This window comes from Aplidium turbinatum, chromosome 8, assembly GCF_918807975.1.
Source record: "Aplidium turbinatum chromosome 8, kaAplTurb1.1, whole genome shotgun sequence".
Classification (NCBI taxonomy): domain Eukaryota; kingdom Metazoa; phylum Chordata; class Ascidiacea; order Aplousobranchia; family Polyclinidae; genus Aplidium; species Aplidium turbinatum.
Window position 1 is genome coordinate 27,490,432 of NC_137479.1, and position 18,588 is coordinate 27,509,019.

The window sequence follows — 18,588 nt, forward strand, 5'->3', positions numbered from 1 at the left end:
CACTTAGGTTGATAGTTTGAAATTTTTGGTTAAAGTAGGCTATAGCCAGCATCACATTCGTTTGAGACGGTAGTCGAAGGGTTAACATCAAAGCCATTTTCAGTTACCCATCAGTAAATCATAGCCATCTTTATCTATCGCAACTGTAAACTCAGTGAAAAAAAACAGGGAAGAAAGATTGTTAAATATTAATGATGCAGGATAAGTTTATTTTGTTTTATTGAGTCACACTCACCAAATATTAACAATGGAATAATTGGAAAGCATTTCAGACACTCTGAGATAGTATCTCTAATTTGGAGTTAAATCATGGTGTGTTTTTACGGTTGACAGGCCATAGTAATATAAGTTGTCGTCAGCCCTTCTGTGAAGTCACAAGCAGCACTCTCATTAAACCCATCTGCGTCATAGTAGTTTATTTGTACAAAAATCAGTGCAAACTATTTTTGCTGCAATCAGCCTAACTTTTTTGCAGCGAAACTCAAAACACGAAGTGAACTTCTGCAATAAGGTGACGAAAATCCAAGTCAGCAATTTAGTCATTTTTGACATTGATTCCGCATCTGCAGACAACGAATCAATGTTATAAATGAATAAAAAGAACTGATTTTCTGGCTTGAGAAGGTATGCTCGTCAACAACAAAAATAGCCTACTACCTGTGTTGAAAAGCCTGTCGAGTAAACAAAATTAAAATTGCATAATACGACTCTTCCAGCATAGTTTCGAGAGAGAATTTGCTTTTTTGTACCAAAGATAGCAAGACACAACAATACCACAGGGTTGAGCATTATAACAATATACTTTATATATTTACAAATAGTTTTAACAGTCGAACGTTTTCGACTTAACTTAAGCCCTCATCAGGAATCGGAAAACATTATAAAAAAACAATAAATTTCAACTTCTTGAGGGTAACTAGCTAACTGAATAAGCATCAAGAAATATGCAGTTGAAAGTCGAAATTTGTCTAGCCATATCGAGTTGTCTATGATTAAACTTTGATTGCATTGAATAGTAATACCGCTCCATTAAAAAACAAACAGGTAGCCAGCAGATCTTCAATCTTTGAAAAACAATAAAAAGATAATATATAGTCTACATATAGAAAATCATGAATTGTCCTACCTGGAATGACAACAGTAAGCTACAGATGGTCCGATTGTAGAGACACACCATGGGATCATCAAAAAGGGCATTCAAATGCAAGACACTTCAGAGGATAAAAAAATCACGATAAAATCAAATCTATGAAACGTTTATTGCAAAAGTGCTGACATCAGCATAATGATAGAATTAATGAACAATTCTGTACTCAGTGATTAAACTTTATAGATTTTGCTATTGTATTCCATATGCATAGAACGGCACATAACTCGAATAAAGCAGGTGAATCTTTTTTACTGTAGGCTATTATATGTACCAATTAACTATTATTAATACGTTAGAGAAGCTTCATCAATAAAATAGTACAAACAAAAATTATGTTGCTACAGAAACATTGCTAAAGGTTGAAACTTGTAAAAAATTCGAGGTCATATCAAAAAATTGAAACATTTTGTTTCTATTATTTGCTTGCTTGAACCAATTGCTAACCAGAAAATTGCAAAAAATGATCAATCAAACGACATAAACAGTAAAAAGAATGCACAATTGAAATAACAATAATGTTTGATGAATTCGTGGCGGTGTGGCACTATCTGACGTATGATTCTGAGCGTTGCTTGAAGGAGAAGAAACCACGAAATCCGTTGAATTTAGTAAATTATCAGGCCGGTTTGTTGAACTGTCCATGGCTGTTTTCGTGGTTTGCTGAAGAAAAAAATTATTGGAGATTATGGCTAGAAATATCTTTGAAAAATATCCTGTTAGGCCTACTAGAAGTCATTATTACGCACTTGAGAAAGCGTAAAAGTATTTGACCTAAATAGCCTACGGGTAGTCTCACGAAACATTTTGTCAAATCAAAATATCATCTTAATCCATGCTTAGGTTAAGCAATGTTAAATTCACTCATTACTGGAATAGTTTTAAATTTACCTAAATACTTGAAAAACAGAAAGAAGTTCGCTGAATTACTTGCCAGTTTTGTTATAATGACAAAGAAGCAAGTGTTACGTTCGCTTGCTAAGTTCAGATATAAAAATCTCATTTATAAAATTCGAGACAAGAATTTCAAAACAAAGCATAACATTTTTAAAGAAATATCATACCGTAATGAGCAAAATGGTTGGAACGCCTGGTCAATCTAATAAATATTGAAGAGCCCAAAATGTGGATACTAAACTCATGTTCAGCAAACGTTTCGCAAACTAGTCTGTTTTCAATGCTGTTCTATGGGTTTGAAAACGAAAATCTTCTATCTTTCGGAACGTTTGGTAGACACCTGTTTATTATACACATTTTGAGGTTTTTTCATTTTTTACTTGGGTTATACATGGCTACCTGGATATGCGGCCTGATTTGTCACATTTGCAGATTTTGATTACAGCTACTGCTAGTGCTTGACTGACATTTTTTGAAATGTTTTTACTTTTTGCGGTGTCCGAATGACATAAAACTTTTTTGTTGCCTTGGGGAAGCAGTAGCAAATGAAAAAAAGTAAGTTGAAAAACGCAAAATCAGACTGTTATTGAAAATTAACAGTCTGACTAAAATCTTCAAAATCAAATTTTCTTTGTTTTTGAACATGTGAGGATGTTAAAACCTATTGTGTCATCTGGGGAAAAGAATAAAGAAAGCGTAAAAATCTAATTTTTAGAAAAATTTATTTAATCGTTTGCCCAAAGTTAGAAAAACCTGGAAATTTCTGCAAAATGTGACAAATCAGGCCGTATCTTTAGGTGGCCATGGGTTATAACTTCTTTTCGTAGAGAAAATAAACAAAAAGGTCAACATACTCCAGTTTTTCTGATTCACACATAAGTTAACAATGTTTGTAGTGTTTTCTTTCTTGGATATTTTTGAAAAACCTACCATAGATTCAATGTTTTCTTCTAAGTTATTTGGCAATTTTGTAGTTGATGAATGTTCAGCACCAGAGTCAATCTCCTCTTCTTTTAACTTCGTAACAGCTGAAGTGTAATGAGAGTTTCATCAATTACATTAGTTTGTTTTAGTTTAAAATACTATTATCTATAAATAATTTATGTTACGTCATTCTTAGCCTGAATTATCAGCAAGATAAACAACTTGCAATGTTTATTCTTTATGGTAGTGATGCATAAACATAGTTACAATAGACTACATACAGTACGTGATGCTTCAAAACGTACCTGATGGTTTTAAATATTCCTGGTTCGTTTTGTTAACTTTTAATAAAGGCTCGGAAAGTGCAGAACTGGTACGAACAGATTGCATTATTCCATCTTTCGACACTGCACCTTCTCCATACAAAATATAGTAATTCTTTGCAGACAAATCATAGTTCACAGTTTTAGAGCCACGGGAGATATTCAATGACAAAGGTCTCACAAAAGAACAAGTGAGCACATCGCCATTAACAGTTGAATTTGGTGACCAGTTGCTTCCAAGCTGAAATTTACAGTTGGTGGTATTAAAAATTGGTTTCAATAAATGTCTTCTGGTTACATTTACGCCACTACTGCTTGTGTATGCCTTTCGTTTTTGTGTAACGTTATTTCTTTTTTTTTTTTGGTTCAAATGTGGGCGTTTTGTCTGACGCAAATGAATGATTATAATAATAGAAACCTAGAGCGAGAAATAAATCCTATGTTGTTGTACGTTTGTGTTCAATAAATCTTTTTATTAATCCAACAAAAACACATGGCATCTATACCTCTTCAATCATGACTGGCAGGTCAGAGAAAGTACAATTTCCTCTTCCAATGGTCACTTTAGTTGTAGATGGATCTTTGCGATAACAGAAGTAGCATTCTCCAAAAGCCTGCATTGAAAAACATACCAGTAATAATCCCGTTTGTTGGGACATAAACACTTTCTTATTAAAGTTCAAAAGTTCCTTTTCTGCTTAACTGTTTACGACAACATTGGTGTAATCTGGTAAAAAGATTAGGTTAATCCACTCAGCTTCATTGAAAAAACTTGATCACAAAGTGTCAATGGTGATTTTTGTTCAAAGATTTCAACTTAAATTCACCAAAAAAATTACACAACAGAGGCAGGAATAATCCTTTTTACTTTCTCTTAATCTTGCAACTACTTTTGACATCATTAGTCTCAAAATTTCACGTCATACAATTTTGGTGGAGTGGTACCTTAACATTGTTAATTGCTTATGGTTCAACAAAATTTTTCTTATGTTTTTCGGCAGCCGATTGTAGCAGAATCGACAACGATAGACACGTGTTTGGCTCTTAAAGCTGGGCTCGTCAGTATCGCACCACTAATTCATGTCACAAGGGTATTCGACCACCGCTTTTACCAATCAGTTAACTCTTATCCTTGTGGAGTCCAGCCTGACGGCAAAACACGATGTATATCGCTGTCAATTCTTGTTACAATTGTCTGTCAAGAACATATTGTTGATTGATGGTCTAAAATTTAGACCATCAAATGGCTAGCGTGGAAGCATCACCGTCGTGGTTAGCGAATCCCAATTGCTTGCTGTACTAGTTGGTGCTCAGCCTTGTTCTGATAGAAAGGAAGAATGCACCCTTAACAAAATTTTACTTATTCGTCTAAAATCGGACTTTAGGAACAGTATTTGCTTGTTTTAACATAATTACAAGACCGAAAAGAGTTTTTATCTTTTGCATCTTCTTTTTAAAAGTTGTCCAGGGTTCTGCAATAAGCTCTTGCAGCTAGCTTATTTATCAAACTGCTCAATGAGATCATAAAGAAGCATGGCTTCACATACCAATCGTATGCCGAAGGTTTACAGCTATATTTACATTCTGCCGACCAGTTCTCATTGTGCAGTAATATTAAATCAAAATTTCTAACTTGTATAATTGTTTTTTCAATTTAGATTCATCGTATTATGCTTTAAAAGAAGCAAGAAATGCGTTTTATTGTTTTTCCCTAAATGTTAGTCACATGAGCCATATTCTGATCAACAGTAATTTACATTCTTCCAATTCCAGTACTGAGTGTTACATCCAATCTTGTTAATGGAAACTTTGTCAATGATGTAATACTTTTTTTTAGGTTTTGAAATGTCAGTTAAATTACAGTACACAGCTTATCACTTCATCGATGTTAGTAGCCTAGATGTAAATCTTTATTCGATACATTTGCAACACCCAACTTCGTGGTGTTTCCCACCTTCAACAGTTAATTTCTCTAACAATCGCGAATCGTGATCATGCTGCTGTAATGAAAGTGGCTTCAGTGTCTCGCTGCGTTATCTATCGCACAGCCTACAAATATTTGTTGGTGTACAAACTTTCGTTTGCTTTGCATAATTTTTTTGGTATTGCAAATAACTTGCTGAATAAATATTTGTCATGCACAAAGCTTAACAGCATTGTTTTTGTGATGAATGTGGCGCTGTGTAAATTAAATCTTATTTGATATTGATGATTTTTATTTGCAGTTTTGCTTTACAAATTGCACAGAAATTGATGGCGCCCAGATGGTGTGTTGTCCACTTATAAACAATCAACCTTTAAGTTATGTTGAAAAATAAGGTAATTAAATGTAAAGGTCGTTTCTACTCCGAAGCGACTTTGTTTGAATCGAAAACGTAATCGAAAACGTAAAAATCGAAAACGAAAAAGTAATCGAAAATCAAATCCAAGCAAGACACGCTCTTCTGTAACAACAGATGATTGTAAATTTATAGTTTCTATATTTGAAATTGCTCACCAAGCATTTAGTTAAATAACATGATACGCGTTCTTTTGAATTTGCGTGCGATAATTTTTGTTTGGAAGTTGAATTTCATTTTGCATGTTTGGTTGGTTTTCAGCAACATGGTCTTTTGTTTTGCAATGTTTACAGGTGGTCACTACCTGACCTAGCCCCCTGAAGAAGTCAATCGTGTTTGATTGACGAAACCCGGAACGAAACGTTGGGATAAAAGCAGATTATCACCTATAGCCTACATCTTGTGATGATTCAGCTTAGTTTGTACCAGTAGAAGGCAATCATGTTATTTATACACTTTTTTTAATTAAGTTGTACACCAACTCAGTATGCAGGTACAGATGAACTTAATAAAAAATGACATGATAGTTGAGACTAAATTCCAGGCATCTATTTTAAAAGCATAAGATCTTTTTCTGGTCTAAAACTGTAAATAAATTGGGTTGTGGTAGTTTTGCTTTGCAGCAAAATAACTTAAAATAGTTAAAGCTCTAGCTGCGGTAAAAGCTCTAACTGCGGTTGTCTCTGTACAGTAAAGCTGCTCCACCAATGCACTGCAAAGTAAATAGCAGCTTACCTTCAATTGAGCTTCAGGTGTTGATGAAGCATCATTAAAATTTTCGGTTATCATGAATCCGGAATACCCTGATGACGAGGCATTTAGTATAAATTTCACTGCAAGCTGTCCTTCGTTCATGATTGGCTTCCATTGCAGTGTTCTACAATCGTCTTCGCATTTAGCAGGAAATATCCAAATATAGCCACCATCTTGGTAAATAACTTGCGATAAATCCAAACTTTGTATCTGCAAATCAAAAAATAATTCAGCAAGCATAAACAAGTTTGTCGATTGCTGTATTTGTCTTTTTTTCTATAAGTTTGTGCATAATCTGAAATCCAAAATAATCTCACTGTTTTTCCAATACTTATGTCTTCTGGCAATCTCCTTTTGTGATCAGCCCTTTTTCAAACATACCGAGAGAGCAAAATGCCTTATTTTTACATTGATTCAACGTCAACGTTTTTAAGTTGACGTTGAATTGATGTAAAATGATGCATTTTGTTGTCTGGGTATTTTTTGTGAGAAAAAAGTATCGACGTCGGACATTGAAACACTGTAAATAAAGCAACCTTTGATTAACTGGTGATTGTTCAGGCTACCTATTACATAACAACCCATGTCAAATTTTGCGCATTTTGAAAACTAGCTATTGGAGGCCATAACAACACCATAAATTTTAGGATTTACAATCCGCTTCAAATGAAATCTTTTCATTTTTATTGGTTCAGCCTTTGCAGACTTTGTATCAATGCAAAAATGAAGGGTATTGATAGCTGAAAATATAAATGTGATCAGTGTTTGTGATTGGTCACACATTTTTATGAAAAGTTAAGCATCATCTATTTGACAAAAGCTTAGACAAAACCCACGATAAATCCGAACCAATGGAATTGTGTTAGTTTTTATTCAGAAAAAAATCAAACGAGTCAAACTGTAAGTACAATATTTATTACAACTAACAGCTTTGAATTGTTTTCGACAGAAATTTACACTACCGTAATAAGCATACTGCATGTCAAGCGCAATTGGATCAGCCGATTGAGCGCCTTATTAATCCAGGTGATTAGATCTACATCACATTAGAGTGACTTTGCGCTTGGCGAGAAAAAACTATATATTTTGGAAGCACTTCAAAGTCTTCTCAGCATAAGCCGAGATAATTTTGTTCGTTTGATTTAATTCTCTTATGAACTCTTCACCTATTGACATGACATTTTAATCCGTCTTTTAGAAAGCACATTATTGGAGCATTAAGTGTCAAGCTTAGACATGGTTGTTTTGAATGCAACAAAAAAGTATTTTTAAAGCAACAACTTCAACGCAGTCAGTTCACTATAGCGTTGTTTGTTTGTTGTTTACTTGGGCGAGTATACAATATAGAAACCTCAGATGTGAATGTATGTAAGATATACTCATATATCCTCGGTATCAAACGATATTGTTTCGAGGATATCTTTTTGTTGGATGGACGTTGTCATTTGAAGGTAATTGTTTCACTTTTGTCACAATATGTTGAGCATTATTAATGAAATACACAAACGTAGCCACGGGGGACTTGGGGGATCAGTTGTTCCCCCAAAACTATATATTGTTTCTCCAAAAATGTATGTTTTCAATACTATTACAACGTTCAATGGCATTGTATTATATGTTTAATGACATTTGATGGATGTTTCGATGCATTCAGTGGTTATACTTTTGAGCAAACTCTTTATTTTAAGCATTAAAATATTTGCATTCCCCAACAGTTGCTTTATCTCCATTTTTCGATTACGTGGAGCAAAATTCACCAGTTTTTAGTTTGGTTGAGTTACAGGAGGGTCGTTTATTTTGCTTATCACTAGAATTGAGAAAAAGAAGAAATAAAACGAAAAGTGCACAATTGTTTCTTTTTATTTACATGGCGTTAAAAACTTAGACCAAAGAAAGGAAAGAGAACAAGCCCGTTTGCGCACAGTAACACATGCGGAAAATCGTACACTTTTTGAAGTATTACTAACCTTTGACAATGGAATTTGTGGCTTCGAAATTAAGCCCTCATCTGCAGAAAAACGTACCGTAGTAATTTTAAGACAACAACATATGATATAGCCTAATTCGAACTAATAGCTAGACATCATGTTTATAGACGTCACCTGCCATTTTTAAGCAAACAACTTAGTAACAAATTGGTAACAGCCTTTCTCCTCACTTAGACTAAGCTTGGATCAGTTTGGATGGCGTGAGGTCAGCTTTTTATTACGTAGTTGTTTTGTTTGTTGTTGTGCAAATTTTTATCTCAAAAAAATCAAATCGACCGTTATATTTTCTTACACTTAAACTAAAGTCCTCAAACTAAGCCTACAAAAGGGAAATACATTATTTTGAGCGTGTCCACCAAAGAAACTGGGAGCTGAGCAAAATTTCTTTCTATTTGTTTCATTTTACTTTTAGCGGTGAAAACAAATGAAAAAAGCAGGTTTAGACACCACACAGCAAATCAGCACAAGGTTTAGACACCACACAGCAAATCAGCACAAGGTTGAGTTTCAAAAAGTTGTAACTTGCTGTGCAACAATGGTGCGCTCCAACACATACTTGCCTAATGACGTTTTATTAAATCAGTAAATGTTTCATAAATTTTTTTGGTCCACAAACGATAATGAACAGTTGTTTATGGTATACAAACTTTGCATTTTATAAACATAACTTCAAGGAACGATAACGCTAAAATACATAGTGACTTTGATTACTCTTTTATACATCGCAGTGCACAGAAACAACGAATTTACCTTAACGACTTTTCAATGTTCCCAAATGAGAACACACATATTTAACAAAAACAAACAAAACATTTAACAAGAAATATATATTTCAAAATCTTTAGTGTCAGAAGCTACTGTAAGGAAATCAAGCAAAAATATAAATTTTTACGTGCATCTGAGCTTGTGTATTAAAGGGTTAAAGCGGGTTGTTATCACGCAATATTTATACATGTTACAGTAGCCTATACTGTATTGTACATTTAGTTAGAAAACACGATATCTAGCAAGCCTCCTTATTTGGAGATATGTAACCAACTACGCTTGCTACAAGTACAAAAACAAAATGTATTTTGTATTTAATGTTTTCAATACTTATCAGTGATCAACTGAAAAGGAAATTAATTTAATTTTTCTTTGCGGTAGTTTTGCTTGTTTAACTTTAGCTCTATTTACAGTATTTTCAAACTATGCAGTGTACAGTAGCCTACACTTGCGGTATAAAGTTAATATATATCTCACCTTTTTTATATCCATTGTTTGAAAGAAAGAATAATGGACCGTGAGTGTAGCGAGCAAAGTTATGGGGGAGAAATTGTCCCTGTTCGCTTATTTCCCCCTCGGCAAAAAGCAAGTTGAAAGTTTCGTTTCTGAGATTCCAAACTGTAGATGTGCCAGCCACAGTTTTTGTAATGGAAAGACGACGTTTAAATTGACATGCCAAATGGGTGTCAATTACAGTGCCATGTTGAAACGCAACGTTTGGGTCCTAGAAACAGAAGAGAGCTTGTGCTTGTTTTGGATAATGATTCAGTATTATACTTTGGAATTTAAAGTTGAAAGATTGTTGGATTAAAACATCTTGATCTGAACAAACGTGGAGAAAGACTCCTTAAGTTTAAATTAGTATACTGTAATAAAACATGTGTATTATTGTGTGCAAGGTATCATGAGTGATTACTAAAATTCTTAATACATTTTTTGACAACTGTGTGCCATTTCAATAGTAATTTTTGTTCTCTCCATAATTAGAGACAAAGAACATGAGACCACTGCAACAATCGCATGGCCAAAACGAGGCCAATAACCCAGAGCGGAACTAAGATATTTCGACAAATTTCTACTGCAGGCCACTTGAAATTGGTTTTCAAACTTTTTTTTTGAATTCGTGGAAAGCAATGTGGGAACCGTATCACTTATTTTCAACGTTGTCGGTATTTTACCCAACCCCAAAAAACCCGGGTTTTTCTCAACCCTGCTTATTTTTTAGATTAGTAAGAAAATCTTATCAACCCAATACCGTCTTCACAGGAGTTGGGGCAACAGTTCCTGTATTGAAAGCCGATGTAAACGTTATGTCTGAACTTCTCTGCCGTGCTTGAGAACAAATGTAGGAATCATCATCTCCCTTTAACAAAAAATATAAGTAGGTTGAAACCATCAGGCTAAAACACGTCGTTAAAATCTACATTGCGAAGTAAGCAACGATCATGCTGGTAAAAGCAAAACTCAATCAATTGCAATATAAATAGTTTGGTACATTGGCTTCGAACTTTTACATCTCGTTGACAGCGCTAAACAAACGACAAAACACGTGACAGTTGCAACAATAATGCTCAAAGTGCATCGAAAGTTGCCTTTCCGAAAGCCAACGGTTTAGTTACGTTACCATATCAGTTTACCAATCGTAAATTACCTTCAAAGATTTGTATTAGGATTCCCTTTAGAATTGGATAAATTATGCAATGTTTACATTTGTATTCTATTACAAATTTGTGTAGTTACACAAACGGCAGTAGCCAAACAGCAGGATGTGTATTATAGATGCAGGGTGCTAACTTGAGTGTAAAGTGTTTTCACAACCAACTAGTTATGATATTTTCTGTACTATCGAGCTTGAATTTATAAAGCAAAGTAAACGTAAAACCAAGCAACATGAAAAAGTTCCAACATACCATCTTGGCATCTCTAGACAAAGCCATAGCAATCCATCCTTTGTTCTCTCCAGTGATAATAAATTGCATCCATACTCCATCTTCGTCACTTTCCAATAATTGCCAGTTAACAGATTTACAAATACTATTTTTACAACTCTCGTTGGGAACGTACCACACCCCTCTATCTGTGTACCCTGGAGTTGCTATGATATTGTCCAAGTCATTCACCTAAATGTCGGTGATTTTAATATCATGTTTGTTTCATGGACAAATTACAATAAAACTTAGGCTACTTGAATATACTTTTCATCTGTATGAAGGCAATATAAATAAAGACAATGGATTAGTTTTTGGTAGCCTAAGTGTAATAAACACATAAAACCAAGCAACCGCACGGCATTTAACATCAGGTGCCGCGTGGTTGCTTGGTTTTATCTGTTTATGGTTAAAGTCACCTCTCTACCAAAATTGTAGTAATGAACAGATGTTTTAAGTTTTATTGTATCAAATTAGAAAGTTCAGTTTAGCAGACCATAGCCCTTAGATTAGAAGGACTGCAGGCATTCCAAGAGCAGCCTACTACATTAATTGACTCGGTTGTTTACAGTAAATGGTTAGCGAAAAATTAAAGTGGACTTTAGGTTTCTTAAATCTGTTTTCTTGTCTTGCTGCTGCTATTATTATTCTTTTATTGTTAATGCATTTCTTTTGAAGTCTTTCAGTTTTTACATAATTACAATAATCAAATGTTACTCACTTCACAAACTTAACGTAGGCGTACCTGTATTTCAAGATTAATTGCAAATGTTACTTAATTTCGATGCTGTTTAGGATTACCTGAGTTGATGTTAGATCTATCCTTTCGGGCGAAATTTCTTCTGCGGGTATGGTTGAAGGCACTAAAGCGGTAACAAACAATGAGTAGCCTGATTTCGCCTGGCATGAAAGCATATGATAATTGAGCCTAAGTAAGACTTCATTTATACGTTGGCAAGAATAGCAGCGTTTGCACTGAATGCTTATTTGTCTCTTTTTAGGATAGCTCGTTTACACTGGGTGTAGATGTTCAGATTTATTCCAAATTAAAAGTTTTTCTGAAAACTTTCATAAAATTTATTCGCTTAAATTAGTCATTGATTCATATGGATGTGCAGTGGGTATGATGCATATGAAATAACAGAGAGTAGCTATCACACTACAGTACAATAAAGAAAAAAAAAGAAGTACTGTAGTATCTGCTTTTTCTGCTATTCAGATTTCTGTTGTTGATCTCATTTTTTGCATTTTTCAGTAAGTATTTACTTTGCTTTACCAGTGAGTGCTGATGATAAGTAGGATAAACTTCCTCTTCACTTTACATTTTAAAGCGAAAGATAATATGTTGATGGTAAACGTAAACTAGGCCTACAGCACAGTTGTCTTGAAGAGACAAAATAAGTGGTGATTTTTGAATATTTTTATTAAATAAAGCTTTATCACAGCAAACTAACATGTTCGCATTACGGTACAGTGACCGTTTCAAATTTAACAAAATAAGTTTACTATGTAGCGTCCTTTCTAAGTAAATTCGCAATCGACAGTGCTGTACACGGTGTAACTATGCAGCAACCAATCATCGGACATTTAACCACCCGTAAAATTTTGACAAAATGTTATGCTTTTTAATTCCTTTGTCTTCACATGAAGGTAAGAAATATATATGTAATAGTTCATAGGTCATATGTCGCCTGCATAGCAGAGTGGTGGGAGCCCTGGAACGGCAACCAAAAGGGCGCCGGTTCGACACCGCTCAAGAGCATACGGTTGTGTTTTTGACAGGACACTTAAACACGTGCTTAAAGGTGGACACGAAGAGTGGCTTTCTTGCTTTCCCGTGCTCTTAATCTAATCACCGGGCGTAGGTCTGGGTACGACAAACAAAACAAGGTTATAAAGATTCAAAGTATTGTACATTCATTTTTGTTAATTGGAAAACTGAAAACATTTTTATGTCACGCATCAGAGTGTGACCCTGCATGATCAATTGTCCACTACTTGTTGCGTCATAGAACCAATAGAAACGGTGATCGACTCACTTTGTGATGGTTGAGGTTTGTAGTTTGCTGTCCGAAGCAAATCAAATGCATGAGAAGTACTTGCACTAAAGGTGTGCTTCAAAATCTGGCCGGATGAGTCTGTTGGTCCCTCAGCATACAAAATGTTGACAGCGTTTATAGTCACATCCCATTTCTTAACAACCCCATTGACTGTCCTTGAAACAAGAAGAGGACGAGTGAAGGTACACGATGCATGTCCTCCAAATAACAAGTGATCGTCAGGTTCTTCCTATTTGAAAACGACCAATTAATAATTATAACTAATCATAATAATAGCAATAATACAAACCTATTTACAAACATTTCGGACACACAATAAGGCAAAGCTCGTTACAAAGATCATTAATAGAAGGGAAGATAAATGGTAATAGAAATAAAAGGCAGACCAAGAATGATTTGGACATCAAACATCACTAAATAGACATAATTAAGTTATGAAAATGCAGTACGAACAGCTCATGGTCGAGAACAATGGCGCATTGTATCCAACCCTCAATACGAGGAAGGAACATAATGATGATGATGAATTACAAATATAATAATAAAAATAACGTTAATTACAATAACAACAATAGCAATAGTAATAATATAAATAATAATAACTACATAAAAATGCTCAGGATAATAATATTTATAATATGAGCGTTATAACCCAGTTTAGAATTAAAGTGTGTTTTGTTTTCAGTAGAAAGACCAAAAAAATACAAATTGGCAACATTTTGTGCAAAATAAAACGTTTAAGCTGTCAGATTCATATGGACACAATTTTCACTTTGGTATTACTTTATCATTTTGTCGTAAAATCAGTTCTTCTTAAACCTAAGCTGTATTCGTAACTAACGCCTGTATCTAAACTATTCACTCTTAAGCTAATAATTGCTGAGAAATTAACTGTGGTGATTAAGTGTCTTTGATTCAACGTCTTTACTTCCTAAAATCACTATTATTGTACTGAACATAGACAATTCCTTAAACAAATTGGTGCTGTCCTTTCAATGCTCCACTTCCAAATCTCTGTACTTGAAGTGTTCTTGCCCTTCTCTGCCAGGCTGTGGGAATTTATCTCTCTATTTAATCAAATATATAAATAGAGTGATAAAAAACAATAAAAACTATTAATACTACAAAAAGTGCTCAATGCTAAGCAAAAAAGAAAAGCAGAGCAAATTAAATCAAATACAGTTATTACTATCTGAATCCTTAACAGCCTGCTTCACCTTTAACGGATCATCATAAGTTCTTAGTTAAATAGAATAAATAAATATAAAATAAAATAAATAAATAGTTTTTATTTTATTTGAATAAGAACTTATGATGATCCGTTAAAGGTGAAACAGGCTGTTAAGGATTCAGATAGTAATAACTATATTTGATTTAATTTGCTCTGCTTTGCCTTTTTGCTTAGCATTGAGCACATTTTGTAGTATTAATAGTTTTTATTGTTTTTTATCACTCTATTTATATATTTGATGTAAGTAAATTAAAGAATGTATCTTAAGTAGTTGATAGGTCTTAATCTGAATTTATTTTTTCTTTTAAACTTTACATTTTCTTTACAATATATTTGCTTCTATGAAAAATTACGAGAACTGTTTGTTTTTGTGCTCTTGACTTGTAAATCCATAGTTCACAAAAAATGTTTCTTACTGGACTTCCAAGTACAGGTTTAGAATGTTCAGTCAGGTAACCAGATCTGACCATAAATGTGCTACCGTTCCGGGCACAAACATATACGTCATCGTCACCCTGAAATAAACAATATTTGTATAACAAAAGGTTCAGCACATCAACAACAGTGCTTAAATTGCTAATAATTTCTTTTATGTCATTTCTTTCTTTAATTAGTTTATTTACTTTAAATAATTTTAAGTGAATAAAGTGAACTGACACAAAGAAAGTAATTTTTTGAAAAGCCTATCGCTTTCGTTTTATTGTGACAGCACATACACGGTGGCCTTCATTGTTACATGCAGCTACAACATATGTCTATAAGTAACGAAAGGACAATATAGTCAAACCGGTCAACCGCTCTCATTCTATTGCCTTGGCAAGACACAGTCGCATTTGTTGGAGCAAAAAGGCTATTTTTCCACTCGAGTTGCCATGGTTGCGATCAAAAAGCATTGTTTTGTTAAAGATGTCACCAAAGTTAAACTTAAGGCTTGTGGTAAGGCGAAAGTATAGGATAGAGTTAAGATTAGGGTTAGGATGTTTCTCCGCACAAGACTTAAAAATTTTCTAAATCACAAGTTTTGTTTTCAACAGCATTAAACTTTTATGAAATTATAGCAACAATATTTTCTGGAGCAATAGCAAACCGGGATTTTTTCGAGCGCTTTTCCAGAGTTCTCTGAATATTTGGCTACACAGTTTTCTATGCTGAAGATCCAAGTTGTTGCAACTTCACATATCTATTGCACAATTGAGGTGATAATAATAGGGGGCGTAGAAAGAAACTAAACATCTTAGCACAATATTTTCACTTCAATTTCACACGATTGATTGAATTGAAAAGAAAAGGCGGAGGCCTTTGCTCAGTAGTGGGCTACCACACAGGCTGAAAATGATGATAGCGAAACCTACCATTTTAGTGTCTTTTGAAATCGCCATAGCCATGTAATTTTTGCTGTCTGAGGTAGAAAGTCGAAATTCCATAACAAAATCACCATCTTTTAAGACAGGTTTCCAAGATACGCCACGGCATGCACTGATACATCCCTCTGACATTCGCCATATTCCACCACCGTCATCAAAACGAGTTATGTCATCTTCTTCACTTGGTAGCGTCCCAATCCCCTATTAAAATTGAAAGCTGGCCTTCAAAATGCTTATTTTTTTGGTACATGAAAGTCACAAATAACATTTATGTTCTTTTTAAATCAAATATGGTTATCACTATTTAAACCCTTGACAGCCCGTTTCACCTAAGTCCTAAAAGGAGGATCATCAGAAGGTCCTTATTCAAATAGAATAAATATATTGATGTATATAAATAAATGTTTGTTTTATGTATCATCAACGTTTTAATAACGTTTTTTACGTTTCGTTCAGATTACAATTTTTGTACTGCATGCTTTACCACCTACAACACTGCAGCCGATTTCTAACGTTACTGTAGGCGTAAAAATTACTCTAAAATTACTCAGGCTGCTATGCGAAGAAACATAAAATAAATTTAAAATTAAATAAATGATTGCTTAGTTCTAAATATGTATTTAAACGTTTCAACTTACTACTATAGCGAAATCGATTCTTAATAAATTACACTAAGAGGTTAGATTGTTGTGCAAATGCCAGCATTTGATGAATGCAAACGAGCAGTACCATCTTCAGTAAGAATACAAGGAAAACAAAAAGTGAAAACAATGAACAAAACAAAAAATAGAATTGAGAATTTATTGGTCGCATGAGAAAACTAAACGAACACAATCAGAAAAATTGAAACAGTGCAGTTATAAGACCCGATTACAACAAATTAAAACTGCTAGAAACATTTTTTCAGTCAGTTTCATTATTTTCAAAAGCATTGCCTAAGTGCTAATTTAGTCGTTTAATTCCAGGATGAAAATAACACGATTCGTTTGGCAAAGTCAGTATTTATCTTATTCAATTAGGTAGGAAAAGGTGTGGTAGCAGTGAGTGTTATTTCAAAATAAACAATTCCCGTTAAATTGTTGCTGCAAGTCTTCATGACAATCAGTTCCCTAATAACACAGACTACACTTTTCAAATTTTATTTCAGAAAGTTTTTTGCCATGAATGTGTTCTTGGCCACCAGAAAAGTAGCCTACTAGCACTTACATATCATGTGGCAGCGCATTATCTTTGATATGCGTGTAGATGTAGCTAGCGTGAAAATAAAAATAGCCAAACTACGCTTTGTTTGCTATAAAATAATACAATTTCACAAAGACAGCTTACCCATTGTGGTTGTATTGCTGGAAAATTATTGCAGAAAAACGCTAATTCCAAGAGAAAATACAAACGTTTTTTGAACAACATAGCGAAGCACTGCAGCAGCCTATCTGATCTAATCAATTGAATTGCTGAAAACATAGCAAAATTACTTTTAAAATGTCAACATAACTTACAAATTGTCGAAAAAAAGTGAAAATAAATTACTTTTCATGTCTATCCCTTTTCAGCCAAGTATATCAGGTCTGATAAAAGAACAGATTTGCTGGCTGTGGTATATTTGAGAATGTTGGTTCGTTAACTTTTGTTAATTTTGAAGATACGACGCTAAATGACTAATAAGCCCAAAAATATACAATATTTCCAACTCAGAAGCAGATTTTACTGCGTTGAATGGAATCTAGGGAGTTTTGAAATGTCAACGACTCGTTTATACTGCACGCTGCATATAATTTGGTTAGCATTAATACATTATGACAAGTTGTAAGTTTGTAAGACCTTGTTACGTCATGCTTTTTTAACCAATAAATACCGACTGAAACACCTTACGTAGGTTATTTCGCACTGGAATCAGTTAAAATTGTAAATCAGAATAGACCTCATCGCATTCAACATGACTTTAATTTTAATAAAGTTTACATCTTTCTTATTGTCACTTCAATAAATAACAGCTGGTTAGTCTAAACTCTAAATAATTACGTAAAGCTGATGACTTTTCACTAAAGATAAAGCGTCTTTTAAAAGCTCACTTTACCCTGTTTTTAGAACACACTTCTTCTGGCAAGGCGTGGTTTTTGATGCTCTGCTAACTACATAAAGTATTTTATAAACAGTTGCTGTCTTTCAATCTTTGGTTAACAGCTATAGGCCACAGTAAAACTACAAAATTCTTATGACACCACCTCCATATTCTGTAACTTCTTGTCAAACTAAATGACATACTTTTACTTGAAAAACTCAAAAGTCAATATGACATATAAGTGACAGGCAAAATCGCTAATAAGTAACGATACAAGACTTGCGATATTTTGCCTCGAGCTAAGGTATTTAAGCCACATTTGCGTAAATACAACGTTGTTGCACATCATTAAGGTCTCCATAATTTGTTTGGTTTCACAGTAGCCTAAATTAAAAGAAATTAGTAAAGTTTATGAGTTGGTCATATGTTTGTTTTTGATTTGACTTTAGTTTCAATACAAAAACTTTTTCTGTTTTCGGAAGTTACTGACTTTCTATATGTAACTCGCAAAGTTGATACGTGCATAACCGATTTTCAGGTAACAACTAACTCTAACTTAATAGCAATATGTGTACGACTGTACGTCTTATAGCTTCATTCTTTGTTATGATATTACTGGCTTGCTTTACAACGTTTAATAACAATTTTAGGTTGTATCTCTCGTTGTATTCTTCAATTTTTAATAAATAATGCATAGCAGTAACGCTTGCCTTCAATTGCATCAAATGTAGCTTCATCGAAGATCTATTTTTACCACCCTAGGTTACAAGACATAGGTTAAAAGACACGTGACCTTGCAGTGACACAAGA

The 18,588-nt window shown here is 33.9% G+C and overlaps 1 protein-coding gene across 1 annotated transcript; it reads right to left on the bottom strand.

Moving 5' to 3' along the window:
* Positions 1-408: 408 nt before the first annotated feature.
* LOC145775776 (uncharacterized) lies at positions 409-17,124 on the bottom strand. Its single transcript, XM_082587143.1, has 14 exons — positions 17,046-17,124; positions 15,708-15,920; positions 14,772-14,870; positions 13,104-13,353; positions 11,866-11,927; positions 11,047-11,256; positions 10,392-10,499; positions 9,614-9,860; positions 8,351-8,391; positions 6,366-6,593; positions 3,798-3,905; positions 3,274-3,532; positions 2,975-3,072; positions 409-1,810 (listed from the first exon to the last, which is right to left on the bottom strand). Exons 2-14 carry the CDS (start codon positions 15,849-15,851, stop codon positions 1,619-1,621), a joined length of 2,046 nt encoding a protein of 681 aa, XP_082443269.1. The 5' UTR covers positions 15,852-15,920; positions 17,046-17,124; the 3' UTR covers positions 409-1,618.
* Positions 17,125-18,588: the final 1,464 nt, after the last annotated feature.